General features: G+C 43.3%; 1 protein-coding gene across 5 annotated transcripts; it reads left to right on the top strand.

The window, feature by feature from the left end:
- Positions 1 to 134: 134 nt before the first annotated feature.
- On the top strand, positions 135 to 24,648 carry tnrc6ba (trinucleotide repeat containing adaptor 6Ba). Of its 5 annotated transcripts, none has more exons than XM_079261049.1 (22): positions 135 to 382; positions 2,331 to 2,420; positions 5,490 to 5,511; positions 6,228 to 6,665; positions 6,861 to 9,764; positions 10,937 to 11,101; positions 11,292 to 11,491; positions 11,631 to 11,705; positions 11,809 to 12,015; positions 12,228 to 12,326; positions 12,532 to 12,657; positions 13,796 to 13,966; positions 14,523 to 14,639; positions 14,742 to 14,937; positions 15,260 to 15,424; positions 15,613 to 15,759; positions 15,965 to 16,108; positions 16,374 to 16,466; positions 19,479 to 19,676; positions 20,121 to 20,188; positions 20,516 to 20,655; positions 21,797 to 24,648. In XM_079261049.1, exons 2-22 carry the CDS (start codon positions 2,364 to 2,366, stop codon positions 22,374 to 22,376), a joined length of 6,312 nt encoding a protein of 2,103 aa, XP_079117175.1. In that variant the 5' UTR covers positions 135 to 382; positions 2,331 to 2,363; the 3' UTR covers positions 22,377 to 24,648. The 5 variants fall into 5 exon arrangements, with proteins under 5 accessions (XP_079117175.1, XP_079117174.1, XP_079117173.1 ...); XM_079261048.1 differs by having other exon boundaries at positions 15,257 to 15,424; XM_079261047.1 differs by having other exon boundaries at positions 12,207 to 12,326.
- The last annotated feature ends 1,327 nt before the right edge of the window (positions 24,649 to 25,975 follow it).

Here is a 25,975-nt window from a genome sequence, read left to right as displayed (position 1 = left end):
AAAGTTTATGAAGGTCAAAAGAGTGTTTTATTCATCCCTCCTGAGAGGAGCCAGCCACTCAGAGGGCTTCCACGCCGCTGCCCATTGGAGACGCTTCATGCTGAGCAGCAAAATGGCCGCCCGTCAACTCTCCACGGCGCTTTGAAATTTAAATTCTTCTGCACATTAAGGTTTACACTATTCTGACATTAGTACTTATATACGGACCGGTAGCTTAAAACGCCTGGATTTTCATCATCTGCCACTTACTTGACTCAACGCTCAGGCGTCGCTGTTTTTGTAGCCTCAAAAAGCTTAAAAAAAAAAGAGAAAAAAAATCGCACTGAAGCACTTTAGCTAAGCTAGCTAGCAAGCTAGCATAACTTCATATGTGATTCCAGAGGTGAGTAGCTGGATTTTTTTTTTTTTTTTTTAAGCTCATTACTTATAGATCTTGTACTGGCATTGTTTTTATTTTAATAAAAAAGATCAGTAATGTACATGCACTGACATGTCATGGTGTTCGCTATCGTACTTATAAACTGGCTACTTGTAGCTGCTGTCAGTAGGTAGCGTTAGCTTTGCTTAACCGGCTAACGTTGAATAGGTGTAGCGTTGCAGGCATAGACTGGTTGCAGAAGTATTTGTAGCTTTGCATTAGCTTCTATGGGTATTCGGCCTTCTTTTTAATAGTTATGAACTAAAATCAGCTGGCAATTTATGTGGTTAACTTGTTAATGTTCACTGTGGTCTTTCAACGTAATTTACGTAAGAATGCGTTGAATCCGCATCTTGATGTTAGCATCACGTTAGCATCGACTATTTAATGGTGTTATCCGCTTGCATGTACCTGTAAAGACTAATGTGAGTTTCGATTTCTATTTGTACTAAATTATGTTAATCCATTTTAATAACATGTGTCGTCGATTTCGGAAAGGCTTTTTTTTTATTTGAGCTGAAACTTTAAATGTTTCCGCTCTAGCGTTAGCCATCTACTTGCCGATGGTTGACAGGACCTACGGCAACATAATCTGGTTGAATTTAGAGACACTGGTCATTTGAAGAGATAACATAAATCGGACACATGGAAAAAACGTCACAGTTTAGCCAGACTCAGATTTTCCAGGCCAGAGGTGAGAAATGTTTCAGGAGGAATGTCAGGTTCGTCAATCTAGGAATGTTGTTCCTTAGGAGTGTAAATGGCTTCAAGCAAAAACGAAACCAACTAAAGAAAAACAAAACCCGAATTTAACAGTTCACAAAGCAACCCGCTTTCCTGAAAATCAGAGTTTCTCATTACTGGCCCTCAAATGCCACTGCCCTGCTCGTTTTAGATATTTTTCTACTCCAACACAGCTGATTCAGATTAATAATACCGAACGGATTGAGAAACTCTGCTCTAATTTAATAACAGCTGATAATTCTTTTATTATGAGGATGAAAACTAAAGCTTCCTGATGAATTTCAGGACTGCCATATTCTGGTGTATTAGTGTCTCCTGTTCGGATTTTTGCAGGGGATTTCCTGCTAAGGTGTTAACGCCATCCACATTTTTGGATCAATGGATATATATGCTCCATGCACCTTTTTAGCTGAACTATTTACAACAAAACGACTTGATGTTGTGTTGGGTTGAATTTGGAAGCTGTCAGAAAGCATCATAGTTTGTTGTAGTTGTTGTGGTTTCCAGTACCTTTTAGTATAAACTGGCAATATGAACCTGCAAATATGATAAATATATTTTCTTCATGACAATATGTATAATTGGTAGGGGTGGGAAAATTGAATAAAAAGAACTGTATGGGGATTTTTTGCTTCATAATTTTAAAATCAATTTTTTTTTTGTTTAAAAAAAATCTTTTTTCTAAATAAATAAAAATAATCCATTATAATTTGCCATTTTTATTGTTTTTATTGATCTTTTTACTTGTCTTCTTGGGTATCATAGCAGCAGAATGATGGACTGGCTACTGTGTTGTTTTTTCCCAACTGAAACCAAGAAAAATGACCCAAAAAAAAAAAAAAAGTTTCGTACATTTTTTTTGTTTTTAATCTACATAAATCAGCAGTATCAAAAAATTGTGAAAATGGCTGTTAAAATCGAGTTGGCACCCAAAAAAATCGTAATCGAATTGGTACAAAAGCATATTGTCACAGCCCTAATAATCGGTGTCATTCTTAAGTGCTGTCACGGCCAGTTGTCCATTTGGGCCCTACTTGACCAAGTAGGGATTGATACTGTTGTTTGCTCTTGATTTTAAGCTGTAAAACTAATAAACTGTAGAGGCAAGTGCTCACAAGAGTTAGTATGCTGAATATCTGACCACATGTTGGAATATCTGTTTCTTTAGAAGAGAGGAGTGTTCAGCCAGGAGCAGCAGTTCATGGAAGACAAGAAAAGGAAAAAAGAAGACAAAAAAAAAAGGGAAGCCTCTCAGAAGGTAAGCATGTTGGTCTGTCATTTCTGCTATGATGCTCCTGCAGCAGAAATGTATAGAATAATTGGACTTTAATTAAGGTAACAAGCAAAACACTGAGGTAATAAATAAACAAGTCTTAACAGTTCCACAGTGACATTTAAGATGCATTATCTTGAGTGAAAATAATTTGAAAAATTATGCCACACTAAAAAATTATCTGTATTTATCAAACATGATTAATTATTAAGGTAATTAAAAGCAAGAATAATTAAAAGTAACTGTGCAGATTTTATGATTGGCACATGAGAAAAAAAATGTTATTAACCTGGATTTAAAGTGTCTACATCTGGTGAGAGTTTGATATTCATGATCTAGCAAGTTTGAGTTTGATCTTCACTTGCAATTTGTTCCACTTGTTTGCAGCATAACAGTTAAATGCTGCTTCTTAATGTTTAGTCTGGGGTCTGGTCTGTGGTCTGGTCTGGGCTCTGGTCTGGATTCTGGTCTAGACTAGTTGACCTGAGTCTTTTGTTGCTCCTTGGTTTATATTCTCTGCGCATATCACAGATGTATTGTGGTCCAAAACTGTTCTGGGATTTGTAAACGGTCAGGGTTCTAAAATCTATCCTGTGATTGACTGGAAACCAGTGTAAAGATTTTAAAACTGGTGTGATGTGTTCAGATCTCTTAGTCCCAGTTAAAGCTCGAGCAGCAGCGTTCTGGATGAGCTGCAGATATTTAATGCTCCCTTTAGGAAATCCTGTTAAAAGACTGTTACAGTAATCCAGTCTATTGGAGATGATTGCATGGATGAGTTTCTTCTGATCTTTCTGGGAGACTAAACTTTTAATTCTGTTGATGTTTCTGAGTTGGTAAAAAGCTTCTTAATGACAGCTTTTATGTGGCTGCTGAAAGTCCGATCTGAGTTTATTAATACTCCAAGGGTACAGACTTGATTGGTAGTTTTAAGAGCTCGAGTCTCCAGGTGTTTTCCAATGCTGACTCTCTTCTCTTTGCTACCAAATGGAAGAATTTCAGTTTTTTTTTCTTCATTTAATTGTAGAATATTCAAGGATCCGTAATAAGTTCTCACTTATGTCATTGGTAGGCAAGCATCTGTATACTTATGTCTAAAAGATTACTTATTGAGTAAGTATTTGGCAAAATACTGTAGGATATATGGAAGCTGAGATCACTGTTACACCTGCAAAAATAATAGTTTTGTTGTTCTACCACTAGATTCTGTGTGTATGCATGATCAGAGCTGATCTTGTATCTAACATTTCTGGTATATTCCATTCTGGTTGCAGGACAGTCATGTACACACGGTTGTATTGTTTTTAGCATTGTCCTTCTAACCTTTCTTACCTTTAATGGTCTTTGCAACATTACAATTTACAGCTCTGCTGAGGTTTTCCACACAATATTAGCATTTAGTGTGTACATATGTTTTTACTAGGATTTTATCTGTTTGTGTTCAAGATAACTCAAAAAGTTATAGACGGATTTTCATGAAATTTTTCAGGAGTTGGAAATGTGAAAAGGAAGAACGGATTTAATTTTGATGGTGATCCGATTCACCGTTTGGATCCAAGAATTTTTTTAATGGATTCTTTAACATTGTGCTTGGCGGAGGTTTGCGCTCTGAGTGCTTTTCTAGTTTGTTTTGTTTCAACCCAGATAAGGGCATGATAAATGCATATATTCAGGTCCTGTTTCTCTCTTTCAAGTTACATCCACACCCTCTCTCTTATTGCACACACACATCCCATCAGCTGTGTAGGGAAAGAAAATTTTCCTTGGTTTGAGCTGCCACCATCTTGATATTTACGATCTTTTTCATAACCGTCAGGAATTAAGTTACTGTCTATGTAATGCAATCCTCACCGTCTTCAGGGAGAACTGGGAGAAACCTGTTGTCACTACATTACATTACGTTTATGATTGTAGTACAAGCATGTTTAAAATTTAGCTAAAGTTAGTTTGATCAAGGAAATGTAGTGGCTCGATATTTGATTGCTGTGTGTTTGGTAAACAGCAGAGTTGGTGCTGTAACTAGCTATTGTTGTATCAGTTAGTCATCTATACATTTTTTTATTTAATCTGTTATTTTCTCTATTTGATTAAAGCTGGTTATTTTACGAGTAATACTTAGTCATTTATTCTGGCAAAATTTCATTATAATTAGTATAAATACTACTAAAAAAAAAGATGATGATAAACTAAGTTACTAATGTAAAATGCATTTTTGGATAGGAATTAGCATAATTCATTTCAGAGCAATGTAAATATTACCATCATGAATTCTAGTATTGTGATTTTATTATTTAGCTGGGATTATCTGTGGATGCAGGTGGAAAAAGCCTCAGTGATCCAGGGGCCACAGCTTCACCTTTGTGAAAGTTTCCATAAGTTATTCCAACTTTCTCTGCTTTTTAAGTTTATCAAGCCAAAGTAAACGTCAACACAGCTGGACAGAGTAAGTTTTGGGCTTTAGGGGAAAACATGCCACTAAAGAGGCAGTCCACTGAATTTTGTCAGAGAAGACAAGGTTTAAGTACTGTTGGGAAATGACACAATTATTTCAATAATGCCGAATATGAAACTGTTCAAATTAAATTGACAGCTTGCCAAGGGTCAGCTTTGTTTAACTAACTGTTTATAAAGTGAGTCTTGCTTTATGTTTAGTTTGTTCAAAGCATAAGCAAGGATCATGTATCAAAGGCTCAATGAATAAACAATAGACAAATTTAAATCTTTCTTACATTTCCCAACTTTTCTACAAATGGTGTTTTGGGGTTTTACTACTGGTCCTTCATTGTGTGTAATTTTTTTTATTTGTGTTTTTTTTTATATATATATATATAACACCTGCTTCCTTTGTTGTTAGATTTATCAACAGTGTGTTTGTACATTAGAAAAGGAAATGAACCCATCACTTTGTATAAAACTTTGACACAGCTATCAGTCTGAAAAAATTTGCTCATGTTCTTTTTTTTTTTTCTTCTATTTTTATTGTAGAGTCTGAAAAAATTTGCTCATGTTCTTTTTTTTTTTTTTTTTTTTTTTTTCCTTCTATTTTTATTGTAGGTTACGGAGCAAAAAAACAAAGGTAAGCAACATTGCTGTGTATGTATGCTTAGATATGTATTAAATGTTTGAAAATTAATCTTTTATCTAAAACATCTTTTACTCTGTTTGAATTGTGACAACTTGTATTATTTAGTCTTTGTTTTAGTGAATTTAGTGTGTCGTGACGTTGATATGTTCTTCTTCAAATATGACAGGCACATTCACACTATGGCTGTTTGCACCACTTTAATGCAATGAATGAAATGGAAAAAAAAACTTTATTAATCCCCAAAGGGAAATTCAATATTTAAAATGTATTTAATATTTAAACAGACTGTTCTTCCAAGGATAATACGATTCAATTAGCGCAGTATGAACACCAACCGCACTCTGAAACAGACCAAAGAAGAAAACTCAGGTTTGTCCTCACAAAAAGCACAATAAGGTCTGGAAATACTCCTGCAAAGCTTCACAATAAAGTTGATCAGCAAAAAAAAAAAAATCATGTCCACAAGAAGGAAAAAGGGGGGATTCCTTGTCCCACCCACACTAAATAAATGTCTGCCTGCATATTTGATCTATGTAATTTTTACCTGCAAAACTGAGGATAGCACCATTGTTAACAATTGTTTCAACTATGTGATGCTGTCCAGGCAGTTTGGTCCACTTGAGTTAAAAAAGCCACATGCCTGACAAAAAGCATATGTGATACTAATGACGCTTCCTTTTCATGTGTCCATCCATGTCTCTCTCCAGTGCCAGACTTGATAAAGCCTGCTTCTGCCCAGTCTCCTGCCACTCACAGCAGCTCTGCCTCCCCCAGCCCTGGACCCACCCCTTCCCCATCTCCATCTCCAGCAACCTCAGGCTCTAGCAGTGCTGCCACCCCGTCCCAGGGCGGCAACAATGCCAAGCGCCTGGCAGTGGCCAACGGACAGCCCACCTCCACCACTAGTTCTTCCTCCACCACTGGCGGCCCCAGTGCTGCTGGAAACAGCAGTACAAGTAGCGGAGGCGGATCTCAGGCGCCTCAGCAGCCACCACGCTACATGCCGAGAGAAGTGCCGCCACGATTCCGCTGTCAGCAGGACCATAAAGTGCTACTGAAGAGGGGTCAGCCACCACTGTCCTCCATGCTGCTTGGAGGGGGGGCAGGAGGGGATGGCCCGAATGCAGACATGGCTGCTGTCTCAGGTAAGTGTTTTACTTGTCTTTTTTTTCCTACCAGATTGGCCGATCCTAGCTGTGAATGAGTGGTATGATGTACAATGCTAAGGTCTAAAAATAAACAGAAAACCGTGTCTTTATCCACTTCTAATGTGTAGATTGTGTCTTACTAATTACATCCTTCAGACTTAAACTGTTTTCCTTGGGAATTTGCTTTTACAGATTCTGGCATGGCTGCATCCTCATCAGCCCTCACCTCATCATCAGTCGCTGCTTCTACAACTACTTCTAATTATGCAAATTCCATGTGGGGGGCAAGCTCAGGCAGCCAGGCCTCCTCTCAGGGCAGGGAGAAGGTCATTGTTGATGGCAATGACCTTGAGGAGTGGCCCAGTATAGCTGGCAGTGATGGAGGAAACAGTGGCGGAATGCCTGTGAATAGCATTAGTGCCTCTGGCAACCAGTCCTCTCCCACTTCCTCATTCTCTTTGCCCAATGAATGTATGCAGTCATCCAACAGTGTGGCGTGGGGGACAGCTGCTTCCCAGGGTCATCTTGGAGGAGGTACTGCAGTAGCTGCAGCTGGGTCTCTGCTACAACAGCCCTCCTCACTTTCCAAAGCCCCCACTGTGCCAGGGAGCCATGATGCCAGTGGCCCCATTGATGGTAGCAGTGGGATTCCAGGTGCCAACTTCAGTCCAAATGCCAACCCTTCCGCCTGGCCTGCCCTGGTGCAGCAGGACGGCCCCGCTGCTGCTGGAGAAGGAGGTTTAGCTGCCTTTCATCACCAGGGTTCTGGAGGGTCCGCCAACAACTCCGCCTCCTCGGGCCTGGGAGGTGGAGCAGTCGGGGTGCTGGGGGGTCACCCATCTGTATCTGTGAATCAGTCAAGCGCCCATCAGCACCAACTTCACCAAATGCAATCCAGAGACAGAGAAATGGGAGGGGGAAAGTGGGACGGTGAATCAGCAGGACCAAAAATTGCAGGAGGGGGAGGAATTGATCACGGTGTGGGAGGAGGTGGGACAAGCGTGGGAGACCACAGCCTTGCCTCCTCGTGGAGAAACCAGTCTTCTTTCCCTGCTGCTAACTCCAAAACGGGTGCCTCAAGGACTGATGGATGGGAGGGTGGAGGAAGTGGGGGATTAGGAGCTGCAGAAGCAGATAAAGGGACCTTGGGTTGGGGATATCCTAGTTCTACAAGTGGGACTAATACTTGGGGTAGTGCTGGAAGTGGAGGAAATGGTGGTCAAACCTCCGGGGGGTCTCAGGGAGGGTGGGGTTTACCAGGAGTTGGAGCGGAAAGTGGGGTTTTCGGTAGCGATTGGGGTGGGAGCTCAACTGGTATCAGTGGAGCTAATCCCAGAGGTGAGGAATTAGGAGGCTGCAGTAGTAACAGCAGCAGTAGTGGAGGCAGTACAGCAGGTAACCCCCCTGCTGCTTCTTCCTCCTCTTCAGCAGCCACCACAACAACCAGAGCCTGGGACAATCAGAAAGGAGAAGTTGAAACGGGGGAATGGAGTGAGGGAGGAGGTCAAGGAGCAAGAGGAGGATCCTTATCTAGCAGTGGAAATTCCAGAAGTGGGAGTGTGCCTAACAGTAATTGTACTCGCCGACAGGCACCTAATACTGAAGCTGCCTTACAGAACCTGCTCAGTCGGACTGATCTGGACCCTCGGGTCCTGTCCAATACAGGCTGGGGCCAAACACAGATCAGACAAAACACAGCCTGGGATGTTGATGAATATGCTGCTCAGAGCAAAGGTGGAATTTCATCCCCTTCATTAAAACACCAGTCTTCTTTTGGTGGTTCTACACAGTATTCTAGTGGACCTAGAACCACTGATTCTAGAGGTCCGGGGGTAAGTCCTTCCTTAGTTCCTTCCACTGGGTCCTCTGGGGAGGGATGGGAGAGCAGCAGTAACAGTAGTAGTAGTGGGGCTTCTTTGTCAGGTAGAGCCCCACCACCTACATGCTCCAGCATGAGGAATCTCAGCGTCTTACAATCCGGGTCAATGACCACAGCTGCTCCTGGTTTGGTGCCGGGGGTTATACCTGCGCCAAGCCAACAAGTGAAGGTTACAGCTTGGGCTGTAGGAGGAAACGGGGTTGGGGATGGTGATGAGGCCAAGGGTTGGGGGACTGATGAATGGAGAGCCTCTGGTAGAGGAGAAAAAGCAGGAGGATGGGGGGATATTGGGCAACAAAGCAACACAGTGAGTGGAAACTGGGGAGGGAGTCAGCAGGAGAAAGGCACAGGGGGATGGAAAGAAATTGGGGAGGGTGGAGCAGGAAGTGGGTGGGGATCAGAACCGAAGGTTGCGTCTGGTAAGGATTGGGCGGAACAAGAATCCAAATCAAGTAGTAGTAGTGGAGGGGGTTGGGGGGATGAGAGGAGGAATGGAGGACACTCAGGTGGGGATTCAGGTGCTGGTGGTTGGGCAAGCTGGGATGACAATGCCCCCAGAAGAACCTGGGGAGCGGGTGGCACAGGGGGAGGGGGGGTTGATGGTGTCGGAGGTATGGGGTCAAAACCTCAACAGAGTTGGAGTGGAGGAAACAAAATGCACCATATGCCAAACAGCCAGTCGGGCTCGGTCTCAGGCCCACAGGCACAACTGCAGCAGCAACAATCACAGCTCCGCAATCAGCATCCACAGCAAGTGTTGGACCAAGGGGCAATGCAAGGAGTTGGGGCGAGGAAATTTATCTCTCAAGCCCAGACACAAAACCAAAGCTCAGGCTGGACCTCGGGACCCATTCCTGGTGTCTCCGGAGGAGGTGGAAACGGATCTGAACCAAGCGGCTGGGAGGAACCCTCACCACAGTCTATTAGTAGGAAGAATGAGATAGATGATGGAACATCAGCATGGGGTGACCCAACCCATTACAATTACAAGCAGGTCAACCTGTGGGATAAGAACAATAGTCCTGCTGGCCAGCAGCCGCATAGCCAGGGTCAGCCCCAGCAGCAGCAGCAGCAGCAGCAGCAACAGCAACAGCAGCAGCAACAGCAACAGCAACAGGCACCACCTGTACAGCAGCAACCCAGCAGGCAGGCTGCAACGCATGGAGGAAACCGAGACTTCAACTCTGGCCATGGACCTACGAAGACTACAGCTATGGGTAATTCATTAGCCACTAAATTGGTTATAGTTTGTAATAGCTGTGAAAAATGATAAATATTACTCAGTTGAAATATAAAACAGTAATATTAGTAAATGAGTCTGTTGGTTGTAAACATAGAAATGATTAAAGAGGTAGAGAGTGTGTGTGTGTGTGTGTGCGTGCGTGCGTGCGTGCGTGCGTGCCTCAAAATGCTCCCTACAGGGTAAGACCAGGTTTTGTTTTCTGTGATGTAGAAAAAAACTTGGTGCTCCTCATCATGAGCAGATTTTAAAAAGAAGAGAAAGAGCCCCCACAACTAAAAACACCCTCCCCTCAGATCCCAAAAAAGACAGGTCCTTGCATTATAGACATCCACCAATGCACAAGTATAGAAGTAAACTGTAGATTCACAGCAGAGCTTTGATTAAAAGCTCACTGCAACGGGACAGATTTGTGCTTTTGACGAGTGTACAAGTCTGATACGGTTCAGGATCACCTTGATCTTCCATCACTCCATGTTGTAGCCGAGGTGAATCTGGAGGGAAAAACTCTTCCACCTTAAAGAGCGCTCTGAAGTATAGGTGTTTTGGGAATCTGTATCACAACCTGCCCACACTCTGCCCCCTGAACCCCTCTCAGTTTTCAGTTTTTTTCTGCCTTTTGCACTAGGTGCTAAATTTAAAGGGTGTACTTATACTTCAAAGTACATTACTGGCATCTACTTTTTTTAATCTAAGAATAAATAGGTCAAGAAAGTTTAGTGTCACTGTGTGTTGTGTGAAAGTTGCTGCAGATATCTCATAGCTTGCTTTTGTGTTTTGGTGTAACTGAGTCAGAAGAAGAATTTTTATTTAGCAAGCCAGCAAGTTATCTCTCACGTCTCTGGCAGCATAATTACAGAAGTCATCTCCAGTGTTGCAGCTTGCATGGATATTCCAGCTCAGTTGGGTTAAGATTGAATAAACAGCATTTGAGTGAAAATGACTTGTGTACTGCTGCTGTTGTGAACTCAGTGGTTTGATGTCGGATCAAGAGCTCATAAAATAACAATGTTCTAAGTGGGGAGTGAATTGAATCAGTACAAAGCCCCTGTAGACCGATCTAACAGTTTATTTGACACCAGGCTACAACAGTTTAGTTATTTATGGCCATCTATAAAGAGACTCACCTGTGTGTGTGTGTGTCTGCAGAATCATCAGGCTGGGGCAGCACCTCTCCAGCTAGTCCTACAGTAGATAATGGCACATCAGCGTGGGGAAAACCTGGTGATGCACCCAGTGGCTGGGGCGATCCTGATGATACTGGAGGAAAGACGGCATGCTGGGGAAACCCTTCCTCAAACCTCAACAGATCTGGTGAGAAAACCAGTTAAACCAGAAGCAGATGTGATCAGTCATATTTCTAGGCTTTTTAACTTGAGTTGTGCATTTTCTTGTGTTGTAATGAGCAGCTTTTGAGATGGCGTCATGCTTACTAGATGAACAAAAACATTCAGTTGTTTGGCAGCTTATTATCAGCTATAACTGAGATAATTTTCCCTTGCAGGTCCAAAGTCTATGCAGGATGGTTGGGGAGACAAAGAGAGTTCAGTGGCAGCCTCGCGTCATTCAAGCTGGGAGGATGAAGAAGAAGGAGGAGGTGGCATGTGGAACAGCACTGGTTCCCAGGGAAGCAGCTCGTCTTGGGGACAGGGAAGCAATGGAGGCTGGGGACAGAGCCACACCGGGAAGAAGCCTAACAACAAGGTGGTTTATTAATACAGAAAATATATCTTGATTAAATGGAAGAGGAGGGAGATTTATATTTTTCTGAATTATTTACAGAGAGTATTCCTTTCAAAGCTTGTGAGATGGTCCTTTCTGCTCACTCTGTAATGTTTCTCAGGGTTCGCTGAAGACTGTGGGAGGAGATTCATGGATGAGTCCTATCAACAGACAGTTCTCTAACATGGGCCTGCTGGTAAGGCTGATCTTGTTTTGTTTTTTGTGTGATACTTATCACTTTTGTTGCTATGGACCAAAATCTCGGCATTCCTATAATTCTGACCTTTTCTTCTGGACAGAATGACGATTCCAGTGGGCCAAACATTGACCTGGCTCCAGGTTCTCTTCAGGACAAGAAGATGGAGGCTGAGAAAAGAGGCATTGGGATGAGCGAATACAATGGAGACATGAGGAAGGGAGGGAGAGGAGGAGGAGGCGGGTTGATTTATCGTCCGCCTGGGTGCAAAGAAACTCCACCAGTGGATGCTGGGTCTTACTATGACAAGGTAATGTTTCACTTTCATTTTGTAAATCTTTGTGTCTTACATCTGTCCTGTGTCTAGATAACATTTAGTTCTTTATCACTGTTTATTTTTCCCCTTGTGATTCTACTTCTTCCTACCTTTTCTGTCTGCTCCTTCCCCTACACCCTTCACCACCATCCAAATTGGTGTCCGGTTGGCTGTCACTGTGACAGACCTTGCATTTGACCAATCAGGATGGGTGCCTTGGGGAGGAGGGTCCTTGTTCTCTGTACTCATCATCCTCTGTCTACAAGCCCCATACCCTCTTCAACCACTCTATCCCCTTTAGACAAGTAAGATAATCGCTCCTTTTGTTTCTGTCCTGCTGTTTTAACATCATGTTCTTTAGTTTTTTGGTTTTTACAAGATTACTGTAAATAACCCCAACACTTTCTTCAGCTACTGTGATGTCACTTTCCTCTTTGTCTCTTACGTTTTTAATTTTTTGCATCGGAAGTTACAAATCTTTAACATTTAATTTTCCATCTTTGATCTCAGGGTGGTCACAATATATTTGGCAGCACAGGAGGAATGACTCAGTCAAGACACCAACCAAGTATCCCACCGATAAACCAGTCCCCAGGGATCCGAGCGCAAGTGCCTCATCAGTTCCTGTCACCTCAGGTACTCGAATGTCTGCTTCTTCTGTTGATCTGTGTTCTGAGCTGAGGCTTCACATCCATCATTAATACATGTTGACTTTTGTTGGGGAGTGAATGATTAATAAATGCAACAAAAAAAATCAACTTGAGATTTGTTGCCGTCTCCTGTTTACAGTGTTTTTGTTTACTTGTGGAGTTCAGATCTCCATGCCTTCCAGGTGAAAACTTTTAATCACGCAAACTTACAAATATGTAGGTTAAAATGTTTTAACAATATGCGTCTAATTTTAAATCCGCACTTGAGTTGTATGATTAGGTCTAATGAACATGGTAATTGTTAGTTATTTCTGACCATTTGAATCATTTGTAAGATTCAAACCCAAATATGAACAAATGCTGCCACCATTTGCATCAGGAGAAGTTGATGCTAACTAAAAATGTCCGAAAGATTAAATATCAGCCCCTGATTTATCTTTGACACAATTGTTTTATATACATCTTGGTTCTTCTCAATTTGTGTTTCGGGTAGAGAATAATGTTGGAAGTACAGAAACTGTCTACTCTGACTGCGCTGTGGTGCTGTACTGAGGCATATTTTTACTTTTTAGTTGAGTACAGACCGTTGTTTTGTTTTAAAAGCCTGTTATTAGAGACACAACAACAGCTAAATTTAATCTTCTTGTGTTATTAAATCAAGTCGTATGTGAGGAAAGTGTTGATAATGTCTTTGTGGACAACTTTTCTCGATGCCAGTGAGTCGTATGACTATTTTCATGAACAGTGAGTGGTTTTGTTTTGATAAGTGGAGAATGAGCAGACTTCGCCCAAACAAAATTTGCACGTGGTATAACTTTAAATGAAACGGATCTTTTACATTAACTACAGTGTATACATGTGCTCTGCTGACATGTTTATTGTGAGAGGTGGTGCATGTATGATGTGGGGGTGTATATCTATACTGCAGGCTGTTTTGAAGTCAACACAATGTTTTGGCAAGACTTTGTATTGCCTTGTATTTGTACTTTCATTGGTTGAGTTTCATCTAATGATACTAAAGAATCAGCATCAATCATGAAGTTAAAACTAGGCGGTTGCCATAGGTTACTGCACTGCTGTTTATGTGTTTTGCACGTGTTGAAAGGTTGTTTGCTTGTTTCCAGGTGCCAGGCTCTGTGCTGAAGCAGATGCCCCCTCCCAGCGGGAGCATAGGGGGTGTCGGTGGCATGGGAGGGGTGGCAGGAGTCGGGGGAGGCGTTTTTCCTCCACAGCTGTCACCTCAGCATATTGCCATGCTCAGCAGCATCTATCCACCTCACATCCAGTTTCAGCTGGTGAGAGGAAGCCCTACACCTTTCAGGAAGCTGCAGGGTGTCTGCTGACTCTTACACATTCATTTACCAGAGTATTTAATGTCAGAATGAGTTTTAAGATTTAAAAAAAAATGTATTTATCCTATTTGTACTTTTCTTAGAAAAGTTTGACCCAAATAAGGGATTAACTCTAAATGGTATTGTCTAATACTTGCTGAACAGTCCACTTCTATAGAGTGACTAAAATGAGAAGAGGGCTGGAAAGAAATGTATTTTGAAAACTGAAAATCTCTCAAATCAAATCAAAATGTAATATTAGAAATTGAAAACTGCAGGGACCTTTTCATCAGAATTTCTTTCAGTAATAACTTAATATTTCATCATGAAGTTTTTAAACTGGCCAAGTATTTCAACCAGGATGACCTCACTGAAACATGCTTGGTTTGTTAGTGCATGCCTTGACAAACTTAGCGCATCATGTTTGACTTTTTTTTTTCTTAAATGTATTGTTGTTCATGCTTTATTTCCCCGTCTGAATTTGCTTGTGTGTGTTTGTGTCGCATCTGTTTTTGTTCAGGCTTGTCAGCTTCTCCTTCAGCAGCAGCAGCAGCAGCAGCAACAACCACCACAGCAACTGCTACAAAACGCCAGGAAGTTCAGTCCGACAGTTCGGCAGCAGACTGACCCTCAACAGGTACACCCACACACACACGCATAGATGCCATTAATAATTCTTTCTTTCTTTTTTTTTTTTTTTGCATTGGTGACTGGTTTTCTTTCCATTACATCATCTCAGCTGGCTAGAATCATGGCAGTGCTCCAGCAGCAAAGGCAGCACCAGCAGGTGGGCGGTTTAGGCAGCAGCTCCAAACTGTCCCCCTCCCACCATGGTGGAGTTGGTCCCAAACTGCCTGGGGCTGACCCGCTGCCCCATCCAGGCTTGGCTGGATCTGTAGCTGACCTGCAACAGAAAACTTTGGGGCCATACTCAGGTCAGCGATAACTTCTTGTGCAAGACGTGGTTGCTTATTTTGCTGTTGTGTGCATATTTAATCAGCATGGAAATTTTATATTATTTAGCTTTTAGCTATTTTAGCTAAAGCGCTTGGAAGAGAGATAATTTTTGGATTTGGAGTACCATTTTTATTTTGTAAATCAGCTTATTCAGTATATATCACAAGTCATTTGACCTTAAAAAGTGAGTTAAGTTGGTCTATCCTTGATTTACAGCACCAGTGTTTCCATTATCCTTGATAAATATTCAAATTTAACCATCGTAATAATTTTTGTTGTCCTGTTGCTTTCTCTCAGCAGGGTTCAGTTCTGGGGTTAACTTCCCCGGTCTAGACCTCGGTGGTCCGATGGTGGGAGGGCCTGGAGGCGTGAAGGATCCGGGAAGTCAGCAGTCTCGTTTTAAATGGATGATGGAAGGAAACTGTTCTGACATTTCCTCACCTGAGAATGCATACCTCAAAAATGGTGAGATGTGTTTCATTTTTGTCTTTCAGATCCGTTAGTAGTCACGCTTGCCTGGACATGAAATGGAACGATGCAGAGCCAGATGGTGTTAATGGGATTAGATGTGAACTTGCATATTCTGGTGTTTGGTGAAGCAGCTGGTATTAACTGATGTAACATGTATGATCATCTCTCTGGCAACCTCCCAGGTCCTGCCACCCCTATAAAGATGCCAGGGAGCTTGCCCTACTCTACGTACGACATGGTGGTTGGAGATGGGCTGAGTGACAACTGGCATCGCACCCCTGGCAACAAGATGGGCGCCAAGCCTAACAACACACCAAGTTGGCCCCCTGGTTAGTGACATTATGTGGTTAAAAATGATTATTTGAGCAGGGCAAAACAGAGAATTTAACTTCTATATTTCTTGTCTAGTATGTATATGAACAAAAATGACTTTCAGTACCTTTTTAATGTCTGAAAAACAACTTTCTGTTCCTTAAAGTGTTCATTCAGGTTCAGTGTGTCTGGGCTTTCATGTTGATTATACCTCTGCTATAGAGTTCCAGCCTGGTGTGCCATGGAAGGGAATTGACCGTGTTGATCCTGAATCTGACCCCTACATGACCCCAGGGAGCTTGATGGGAAATGCAGTGTCCCCCAGTCTCAATGATACAGAGCACCAGTTGTTACAAGACAATACTGGTATGCACCTGGTGATGACAGATATTTAACTATTAAACTTGTTCCTTTACACATTTATTTGTTTTCTTGGTTTTACATTCCAGTTTTTATTCTTTTCACCTTGCACACAAATCGAAGCATCATATTGGAAATTTGTTTGCAAAAAACACCTCACACTGGAGTTGTCTTGCCAACGAACCAATAATGGTTCCCCTGATCATTTCTCATCATGCTCTAATAAAAGCTTGGACCCTCTGTAATAAAAGCTTGGACCCTCTGTTTGCAGATTCCACCCCTCCCCTGAACACCTTGCTGCCTTCACCTGGTGCCTGGCCCTACAGTGCCTCAGACAGCCCCCTCAACAATGCACACATCTCAGGTGACCACACACATTACAACTTTTCTCTTTATTTGAACTTTTGGGGCTTTCTTTTCTTTCTGTCTTAATTTCTGTTGTTTGTGCTTTTGGTTTTGTTACAAAGGGCAGATATTGTTATGATACAGGTCACTGTCAAACACAAACATTAAAAACTACGTGCAAAAATATTCTTATAATGCGTTTTAACAAAGACATAAGGTAGCTACAGTATAAATAAATGTATAAATGAATTTAATACTAACATGTTTGATTGTTAATTGATACATTTGGATTTATCGATCTATTGCTGGAGTGCTGTAGGGTGCTCCTTCTGGGGGACTCCATTGTTCTGCTGGGGGACTTCAATGCTCACGTGGGCAATGACAGTGAGACCTGGAGGGGAGTGATTGGGAGGCATGGTCCCCCTCCTCTGAACCCAAATGGTGTTTTGTTATTGGACTTCTGTGCTCGTCATGGATTGTCCATAACGAACACCATGTTCCAACATAAGAGTGTCCATATGTACACCTAGCATCAGGATTCCCTGGGCCGCAGTTCGATGATCGATTTTGTAGTCGTATCGTCGGACCTGCGGCCACATGCCTTGGACACTCGGGTGAAGAGGGGGGCGGAGCTGTCAACTGATCACCACCTGGTGGTGAGTTGGCTCAGGTGGTGGAGGAGGAGGCCGGTCAGATCTGGCAGGCCCAAACATGTTGTGAGGGTCTGCTGGGAACGCCTGGCTGAGTCCCCCGTCAGAGCGAGCTTCAACTCCCACCTTCAGCAGAGCTTCAACCATGTCCCGAGTGAGGCGGGGGACATTGAGTCCGAATGGGCTGTGTTCCGTGCCTCTATTGCTGAGGCGGCCGGCCGGAGCTGTGGCTGTAAGGTCGTTGGTGCCTGTCGTGGCGGTAATCCCAGGACTTGTTGGTGGACACCAGCAGTGAGGGATGCCGTCAAGCTGAAGAAGGAGTCCTATTGGGCCTTCTTGGCCTGTGGGACTCTGGAGGCAGCTGATGGGTACCGACGGGCTAAGCGGCATGCGGCTTCGGCTGTTGCCGAGGCAAAAACTCGGGCATGGGAGGAGTTCGGCGAGGCCATGGAGAAAGACTTCCGGACGGCTTCTAGGAGATTCTGGTCCACCATCCGGCGGCTCAGGAGGGGGAAGCAGTGCTCCATCAATACTGTGTACAGTGGAGGTGGGGAGCTGCTGACCTCAACTCAGGACGTAGTGGGTCGGTGGAAGGAATACTTCGAAGACCTCCTCAATCCTACCAACACGGCTTCCGATGAGGAAGCAGTACTGGCGGACTCAGGGGTGGACTCTCCTATCTCTGGGGCTGAAGTCGCTGAGGTGGTCAAAAAGCTCCTTGGCGGCATGGCCCCGGGGGTGGATGAGATCCGCCCAGAGTTCCTTAAGGCTCTGGATGCTGTGGGGCTGTCCTGGCTGACACGCCTCTGCAGCATCGCGTGGACATCGGGGGCAGTACCGCTGGATTGGCAGACTGGGGTGGTGGTCCCCCCTTTTTAAGAGGGTGTGTTCCAATTACAGGGGAATCACACTCCTCAGCCTCCCTGGTAAGGTCTATTCAGGGGTCCTGGAGAGGAGGGTCTGCCGGATAGTTGAATCCCGGATTGAGGAGGAGCAGTGTGGTTTTCGTCCTGGTCGCGGAACAGTGGACCAGCTCTTTACCCTCTTTGGGGTCCTGGAGGGGGCATGGGAGTTTGCCCAACCAGTCTACATGTGTTTTGTGGACCTGGAGAAGGCATTTGACCGTGTCCCCCGGGGGCTCCTGTGGGGGGTACTCCGGGAGTATGGGGTACCGGACCCCCTTGTAAGGGCTGTCCGGTCCCTGTACGACAGGTGTCAGAGCTTGGTCCGCATTGCCGGTAGTAAGTCGGATTCGTTTCCGGTGAGGGTTGGACTACGCCGAGGCTGCCCTTTATCACCGATTCTGTTCATAACTTATATGGACAGAATTTCTAGGCACAGCCGAGGTGTTGAGGGGATCCGACTTGGTGGCCTCAGGATTGGGTCCCTGCTTTTTGCGGATGACGTGGTCCTGTTGGCTTCATCTGGTCGTGATCTCCAGCTCTCGCTTGAGCGATTCGCGGCCGAGTGTGAAGCGGCTGGGATGAGAATCAGTGCCTCCAAATCTGAGACCATGGTCCTCAGCCAGAGTAGGGTGGATTGCCCTCTCTGGGTCGGGAGTGAGGTCCTGCCTCAAGTGGAGGAGTTTAAATATCTCGGGGTCTTGTTCACGAGTGAGGGAAAGATGGAGCGCGAGATCGACAGACGGATCGGTGCGGTGTCTGCAGTAATGCGGGCTCTGCGCCGGTCTGTCGTGGTGAAGAAGGAGCTGAGCCAGAAGGCGAAGCTCTTGATTTACCAGTCGATCTACGTTCCTACCCTCACCTATGGTCATGAGCTGTGGGTCGTGACCGAAAGAACGAGATCTCGTATACAGGCGGCTGAAATGGGTTTCCTCCGCAGGGTGGCCGGGCTCACCCTTAGAGATAGGGTGAGGAGCTCGGTCATCCGGGAGGGGATCAGAGTAGAGCCGCTGCTCTTCTGCATCGAGAGGAACCAGTTGAGGTGGCTCGGGCATCTGGTCAGGATGCCTCCTGGACGCCTCCCTGGTGAGGTGGAACACCCCCACAGAGTTGGCAAATGTGGCTGGGGAGAGGGAAGTCTGGGCTTCCCTGCTTAGGCTGCTGCCCCCGCGACCCGACCCCGGATAAGCGGCAGAAGATGGATGGATGGATGGCCTTAATTGATAATTCAGAGCAGGTTTTAATCATTTAGATTTAGCAGCCAATGAGATTAAATCTGAAATGTCCTGTTTGTAAAACTTGTGGAAGTTTATCTCTTGAATGTTGGAGTATTAGTCAAAGAAGGGACAGTAGGTTACACAGACGTTGCTCTAGTCATGTGAGACTTGGAAAATTGTAATTCAGTAATTACGTTAAGTAAATTGTTAACAAATAGTTTCAATTATCTGTCTCATCTTTCTCCTCCTCATCCGTCTATAGCAAAGTACACTGACTACAAGACCAGCTGGCCTCCAGACCCCATTGGACACAAGTCTTGGAAGCCCAGCCCTGGCAGCAGCCAGACCCAGCTGTCCCGCCCACCTCCAGGTCTAGCCAGTCAAAAGCGGCCGTCGCCTTCGCCTTGGTCTGGAGGAACTCCTCGATTGGCAGGCCGCAGCTGGGGCTCAAGCACCACTGGTAATGTTAAGATCACTGTTTTTTCTTCTTCTTTCCTTTTTTTAAATTTAATATATGGGTTTTTTTTAATGTTGTTCTGGTTCTTAGTGGTGTTTCTCTCTCTCTCTGTCTCTTTCTCTCTCTCTCTCTCTCTCTCTGTCTCTCTCTCTGTCTCTGTCTCTCTCTCTTAAGCACATCACATGTGGAAGTATTTAGCTAATTTAATCTTCTGACCAGAGAATTAAAGATAATGGCCTGTAGTTGCCAGAGACGCTGTCATTTTTATTTACAAAGCCAGTGCATGATTTATCTCAGCGGAACACACAAGCTTTGCTTTGAGCAGTAGGGAAAGTTATTTATCTGAGTCAGTGGGATTGTGTTTAGAGAAAATATGCCCCCCCCCCCCCCCCCCCGCCCCCCCCCCCCCCCCCACCAATCTTTTTCCTGTTTGCTCTCTTTGTGCAGGCTTGACCTGGAGCGACGGCAGCTCACGTGAAAGCTGTTGGTTGGTGCTCAGTAACCTCACACCACAGGTACGCAATTAATCACCTTTTATTTTTATATGAAACTCCTGTTTAGAAACTTATATTATTGTTTGTATGATTAGGCTTACGGTGATTTGATTTCTAACGAAGAAAAAGAAATTATTTTACAATTTCCGGGATTGATGAAAGTATTTTTCATTTTCATTTTAATTTATAATTGAGATTTGGTTTTAAACCGGATCTTGAACCTGTACGGACCAATTTTATCCCTCTTTGTGCAGAAAACACTGGATTTAGTTTTTTTGTTTTTTCTTTTAACCTTGCGGTTTTTTCTGGCTTGAAGTTCATTGTTGTCTTTCTTTCATACTTTGGCAGATTGATGGTTCTACTCTGAGAACCATCTGCATGCAGCACGGCCCTTTGCTGACCTTTCACCTTGGCTTGACCCAGGGCACCGCTCTGATTCGCTATGGCTCCAAGCAGGAGGCAGCCAAGGCCCAGAGTGCCCTCCACATGTAAGGATCAACACAACTGTTGCGATTACCTTGATATAAAAACACTCCTGTACGCAGCTTAAAGGTGAAGTATGTAAGATTTTCAATATTTTCAAAATAAACTAACTAAAAAAATAACTACAATCATAATTAGATAGTTTTTTAAACATGTAGGTTCCAGTCTGTCCATATTTGATGTGTTTATTAAATTACAAGTTTAATTAATGACAAAGACCCTTCTTAAATGTTTGCCTACTAGTAAAAAAAACGTGTTTTTTGTCACTTGTCATTAATTAAACTTGTAATTTAATAACGCATCAAATATGGACAGACTGCAACCTACATGTTCAAAAAACTTTCTAATTATTTTATTAATTTATTTAGAAAATATTGAAAATCTTACATACTTCACCTTTAACAGAGAGGGATTGGTTCCTCTTGCTCTCTGTAGACATCAAAATCTGTCGGTCAGCCAGTTAAAATGTCTAAAATCTTCTGCTTGCTGAGAAAATGTATGATCTTAAACTCAAGACCATTTCCTGGTTACATGAAAGGAATGATGCTGAGAAGAGGCGATGCTGGGGAAGTTGTAGGTTTGTAGAGCATGTTGTAGAGATGGTCTGGGGGAATGGTAGTCTCCTAGTTGGAGAGGTGGCGCTGAAGCTGGAGCATCCAGGTTTGAGTACTTAGACTATCTGTGAAGGTGAACCGCTGTGTGGCCATAATTATAAAACTGAACATCAGCAACTTTACTGGAAAAAAAAACAAAAAAACAAGCAAACCATTGAACAAATATGATCATGATCTTATCTTTTCTCCCTTTTAGGTTAGAAATTACAAAGGAGGCTGGAACATTTAAATTAAATTGTAAAATCGGCACCATGTTGTTCCACATCCTTGGTGTTCGCCTCACTGCGGCAGCAAATTTAAGTGTGTGGCTGTCCATGAGAGGGAGGCATTTATAATATCTTCCTTCCAGCTGGAGGAGAAAATGGCCAAACTTTAGTCAGACTTTAATCCCTATGTTACAACACCTCCTGCAGCTGTGTAGAAAAGTTATTAACTGCATGTTTATTGCTGATTATACTTCATTTACAACGTTAAAGCACTTTTTTAAAGCCATAAATCCTTGAGTGATTGACAGCTGTTCCGTTTGAACCAGGTGTGTTCTGGGAAACACCACCATCCTGGCAGAGTTCATGAGTGAGGAGGATGTGGCTCGCTACATTGCACATTCCCAGGCAGGAGGAGCAGGGAACGGAGGAGCCGCAGCCGGCTCTGCAGGCTCGGGGTCCGCAGTAACCTCCACCGTGGGCACAAGCAGTAATGGAGGAAGCTGTGAGAGAGGTGGAGCGGGAGGCAGTAGCGGAGGAGGTGGAGTAGAGGGAGCCTCCACGGCTGGAGGAGGAGGAGGAGGAGGAGGAAACGGAGGAGCCACGTCTTCCAACTCAGGGTGGCAAAGTCTGGACAGCACAGGCAGCTCATCGGACCAGGCTGGCACCCAAGCACCCGGGCTCGGCATCTTCACCCAGTGGAGCAGCAACGGGACCGGGGTGGGCGGGGCCGGAGGCGTGGAGGCCGGAAGGCAGGGACTTTGGGGGGGGATGGGTGGAATGGGTGGGGCAGGGTATCCCAGCAGCAGCCTTTGGGGATCTCCAGCACTTGATGATCGTCACCAGATGGGCAGCCCTGCCTCTCTGCTGCCAGGGGACCTGCTGGGTGGGGGATCCGACTCCATCTGAGGGTTCGACTGACATATTTAACACATGGTCACATTCTGCATTTATTTACAAGTAGAGATGACATGAATTAAAGCTACACTGGTCATCAATCACAGAGACACTTCCTATAATACTACACACAGGCTACATGCACACACCACCACACACACACACACACACACATCAAACTGCTTAACTTTAAATGAAGACAATAGAAAAACTTGAACTGGGGGAAAAAGGTGAAATCCATTAAACTTTTTAGGACTTTGACTGGATAGCTTTTTGTCTTTTTACTCCACAATCCTACCATCAGCATCCAGAGAACCGATCACTCAGGCATGCACTGTAAGCAGGCTCAGCCAGAGTCAGACATGTCAACAAGTATACTGATTGCTGTTTTTAGAGTGCCACTTTCTTTTCCTCCTTCTTCTTTTGTATTACTATTTAATGGAGAAATATCAAAAGATCAGATTTGCAGACTGAGCCCTCCTTCGACTTGGCTGACGTATTTCTGTTTTCCGTTTTGGTTTTTTTTGTGGGGGGGGGGTGAAATGTATCTGGAGAGGAAGAAACAGGTGTTTGAGGAAAGTTTGGTACGGCACCACACTACTGAGTCTAAATGGATGATCAGCAACATTTAAGATGCAGGAAGGGAGGGGTTTTAGTAGGTACTGAAACGTCTACCTTGGTGGAAGTTTGCCATCATTATAATGGGACCCAGGGTGAAGAAAAACCAGGAAAAAAAAAAAGAAAAAAAAGTTACCAACATTCGCCAAACTTGCACTATATGCCTCTGGGGTTGTTGACTCATCCTCCACAAATCCCTCCATTTTTGAAGCAGAACTACAACAGGACGACTAAGGACCTATTAAACGTTACAACAGCAGTGGCCTTGGCTGAAACTCGTCGGCCGCCCACCTGCCCTGTCAGCAGCAGCAACGCACCCTCTTTCATTTACTCGCGGCTCTTTGACAAGCAAAAACCTGTATCTCCTTGTCAGTGTACGTCGGTTGTTCATCATATTTTGTTCTAAAAGAAACAATGTGTGAAACTATGGAACTTCAGAGATGTCTTTTTGTGTTTTGTTTTTTTTTGTTTTTTTTTTTCCCCCTTCAAACACTGACCTCGCTATTGTACTTTTTCTTACTGAGTAAATCAAGTTATATTGTCATGATGTAATTATGACTTGGATCACTTACTTACGCGCTGGACAAGGTGCCCTCCTGCCTGCCTGTGTGTGTGAGCGTAATAAAAAGAAGTGTTGACAGTCATTGGACGAATGGAGGGCGATGTGGTGAAGATGACGGTGGTATCGGGAGCGTCTGTGTTATTGCTACCATGTTGAATGTTTTTTGGGTGTTTCCCCCCACCCCCAAACTTGTCCAGGAGAGTTTCATGAGAAACACTTTTGAGTTTGCATACATGTGTGTATGCGTGTGTGCGTTTGGATGCTCGCTTTTGAACACTTATCGGCTCCAGTCAGGGAAGTGAATAGATGTTAATGTGACAGCTTGCATTGGAAAGAAAGGCGGCGTGTGGATGTGTACATGATTGCGAGCTCAACTGTCTGGATATATTGTGATAGCTAAAAATATCAAAAACATTGGCACTATTGCATACAGCTCTTGTGTTTTGTTTTTTTTTAAGCAGCATTTATTTCCTGATTTTTTTCTGTCAAATGCAATAAAATATGTGTTTTGTTTTTAAGACAAAGCAAACAACTGAAGGCATTTCTGTAAAGATGCCACGTCCTACCATACCAAGCGGAGCTGGAACAGTGTTTTACAGACACGTTAAAGACATTACCTGTTATGTTTTACTGTGTTCCTCTTTGTTTTTATGTATCAATTTAAATTAAGTCAGTCTTTATTATCACTCCTGTTCGGGATTGTTTTCATTTATTTCAGATGTAATAGAAAGGAGAGGAAGTTAATTTAACTCGAAAGAACAAGATAATAAAGGTTGAATTGAAGTCTGGTCTTTTTTTTTTTAAATCTCTAATTTGTAAGATGTCAAAGCATCTTTTGTTTATACTTTTCAGCACTTTCAAGTTCGTCTCAAACCGAGCCGTTGCTCATCGGGTTGAAAGCTTTCTAAGCTTGCAGAGTTGCTTTTAAACATTTAAGCATCAGAATTAGATGGAAACAACACGAATCTGCAGCATCCCTGGGGAGCGTTCCAAACATCTTGAGTTAAGATGGAGAACATGTAGTGGCCTTTTAACACCTAATGGGAAAAATGTTTCAACTCCGTTTATTTGCAGCTGGATAAACCAAAATACTGCCAGCCCAGCAAATGTGATATTAGCTGTTAGAATTAATAGCCAGTCCCCAGCTGTACAAATAAATCCCTGGATTTATATGAATGTTTTTGTTTTCTTAAAATGAAGTTTATTTTATGCCAATTCACAGTAGAGGACATTGAAAAACGTCAGGACCTTTTTTTTTTTTTTAAAGATGCTGTAATGAGCTTGTTTTTCATTTTCACATTTAAACTGGTGTTTAAAGGACTGTAAACCTTGAAGATTTTTTTTACTTTTATCCTTAATTGTAACCTAAATCAATGTTAGATTTCATATTTTAAAAAACAAAAAAAAGTACTTTGAATACAAAGAAAACTACACTCAGAAAAATGAATATCTGTTTCCGAAGTCTGAACCACATATATGAATGCATATATGATGTATACATGTGTTCTGTTTTTTTGTTGTTTTTTTTGGGGGGGGCAATAAACATACAGTTCCTGTAGTTTGGCCAATTTTTCAGAACTAGGATACAAAACAATTACCAGAGGCACAATATTGCCCCTTATGCCACACAAACTACAAGAGCATAAACAAGTTCCCACTGTTGAGGCTAAACAGCAGAAGGTTTGAGGAACAACTACAGAAACCTGCCTTTGTACCTCTATAGGCTCAATAAAGAAGTTTTTTTCAGAAAGGGCACCAAAAAGAGGGAAGCATCCTTTTCCTGCCCTGTGTTACCTTTCGCTTTCAGTATCTGATGTGTATTTGATTTGCAGAAATGCCAACTAAATCTTTCCACCGAACATCAGATCAGTTCCTCTTCAGCTTGCAGTGATTTCAGCTCAGCAGCAGCAGCTTTGTTAGGGAGGGACCTCCATGTTTTCCGGTCCCCGCCACGACATTTCTGTTTACTTCAGACCATGAAATTAACAATGTCTTTTAACTTTATGCTTTTTTGACAAGTACTTAGCATTTTAATGAGTAATTAATTCGTAAAACAAAAGATTTAATGTTACATCATTGCTGATAAGACATACAGATGCAATCCAAACCATGATCCTACCACCACTCTGCCAAACGCAGACAGGGTTTTCACACTGCATACTTTGCATCCATGCTTACATAAACGCCAAAAAAAAAACAAAAAAAAACACCCTACCTCGGGGTATACTTTTAGTTTTTCTTGTACATAACAAGCTTGGGAGCGTTTCATTCATGCCTGCATACCGTCATCATCCGCGGCGGTAACAACGAGGCGGCTTTAAGACAATCCGGGCATCTCCGCAAGTCTGTGGATGACATCATAGATATTGTCAATGGTGTAAACTGAGAGAGGACAGGGTGTGAGGGGGGAGACAGAGAGGAGCAGCCGCGC

This window comes from Telmatherina bonti, assembly GCF_933228915.1.
Source record: "Telmatherina bonti genome assembly, chromosome: 21".
NCBI lineage: Eukaryota > Metazoa > Chordata > Actinopteri > Atheriniformes > Telmatherinidae > Telmatherina > Telmatherina bonti.
This window is presented reverse-complemented; position numbering and strand designations above follow the sequence as displayed.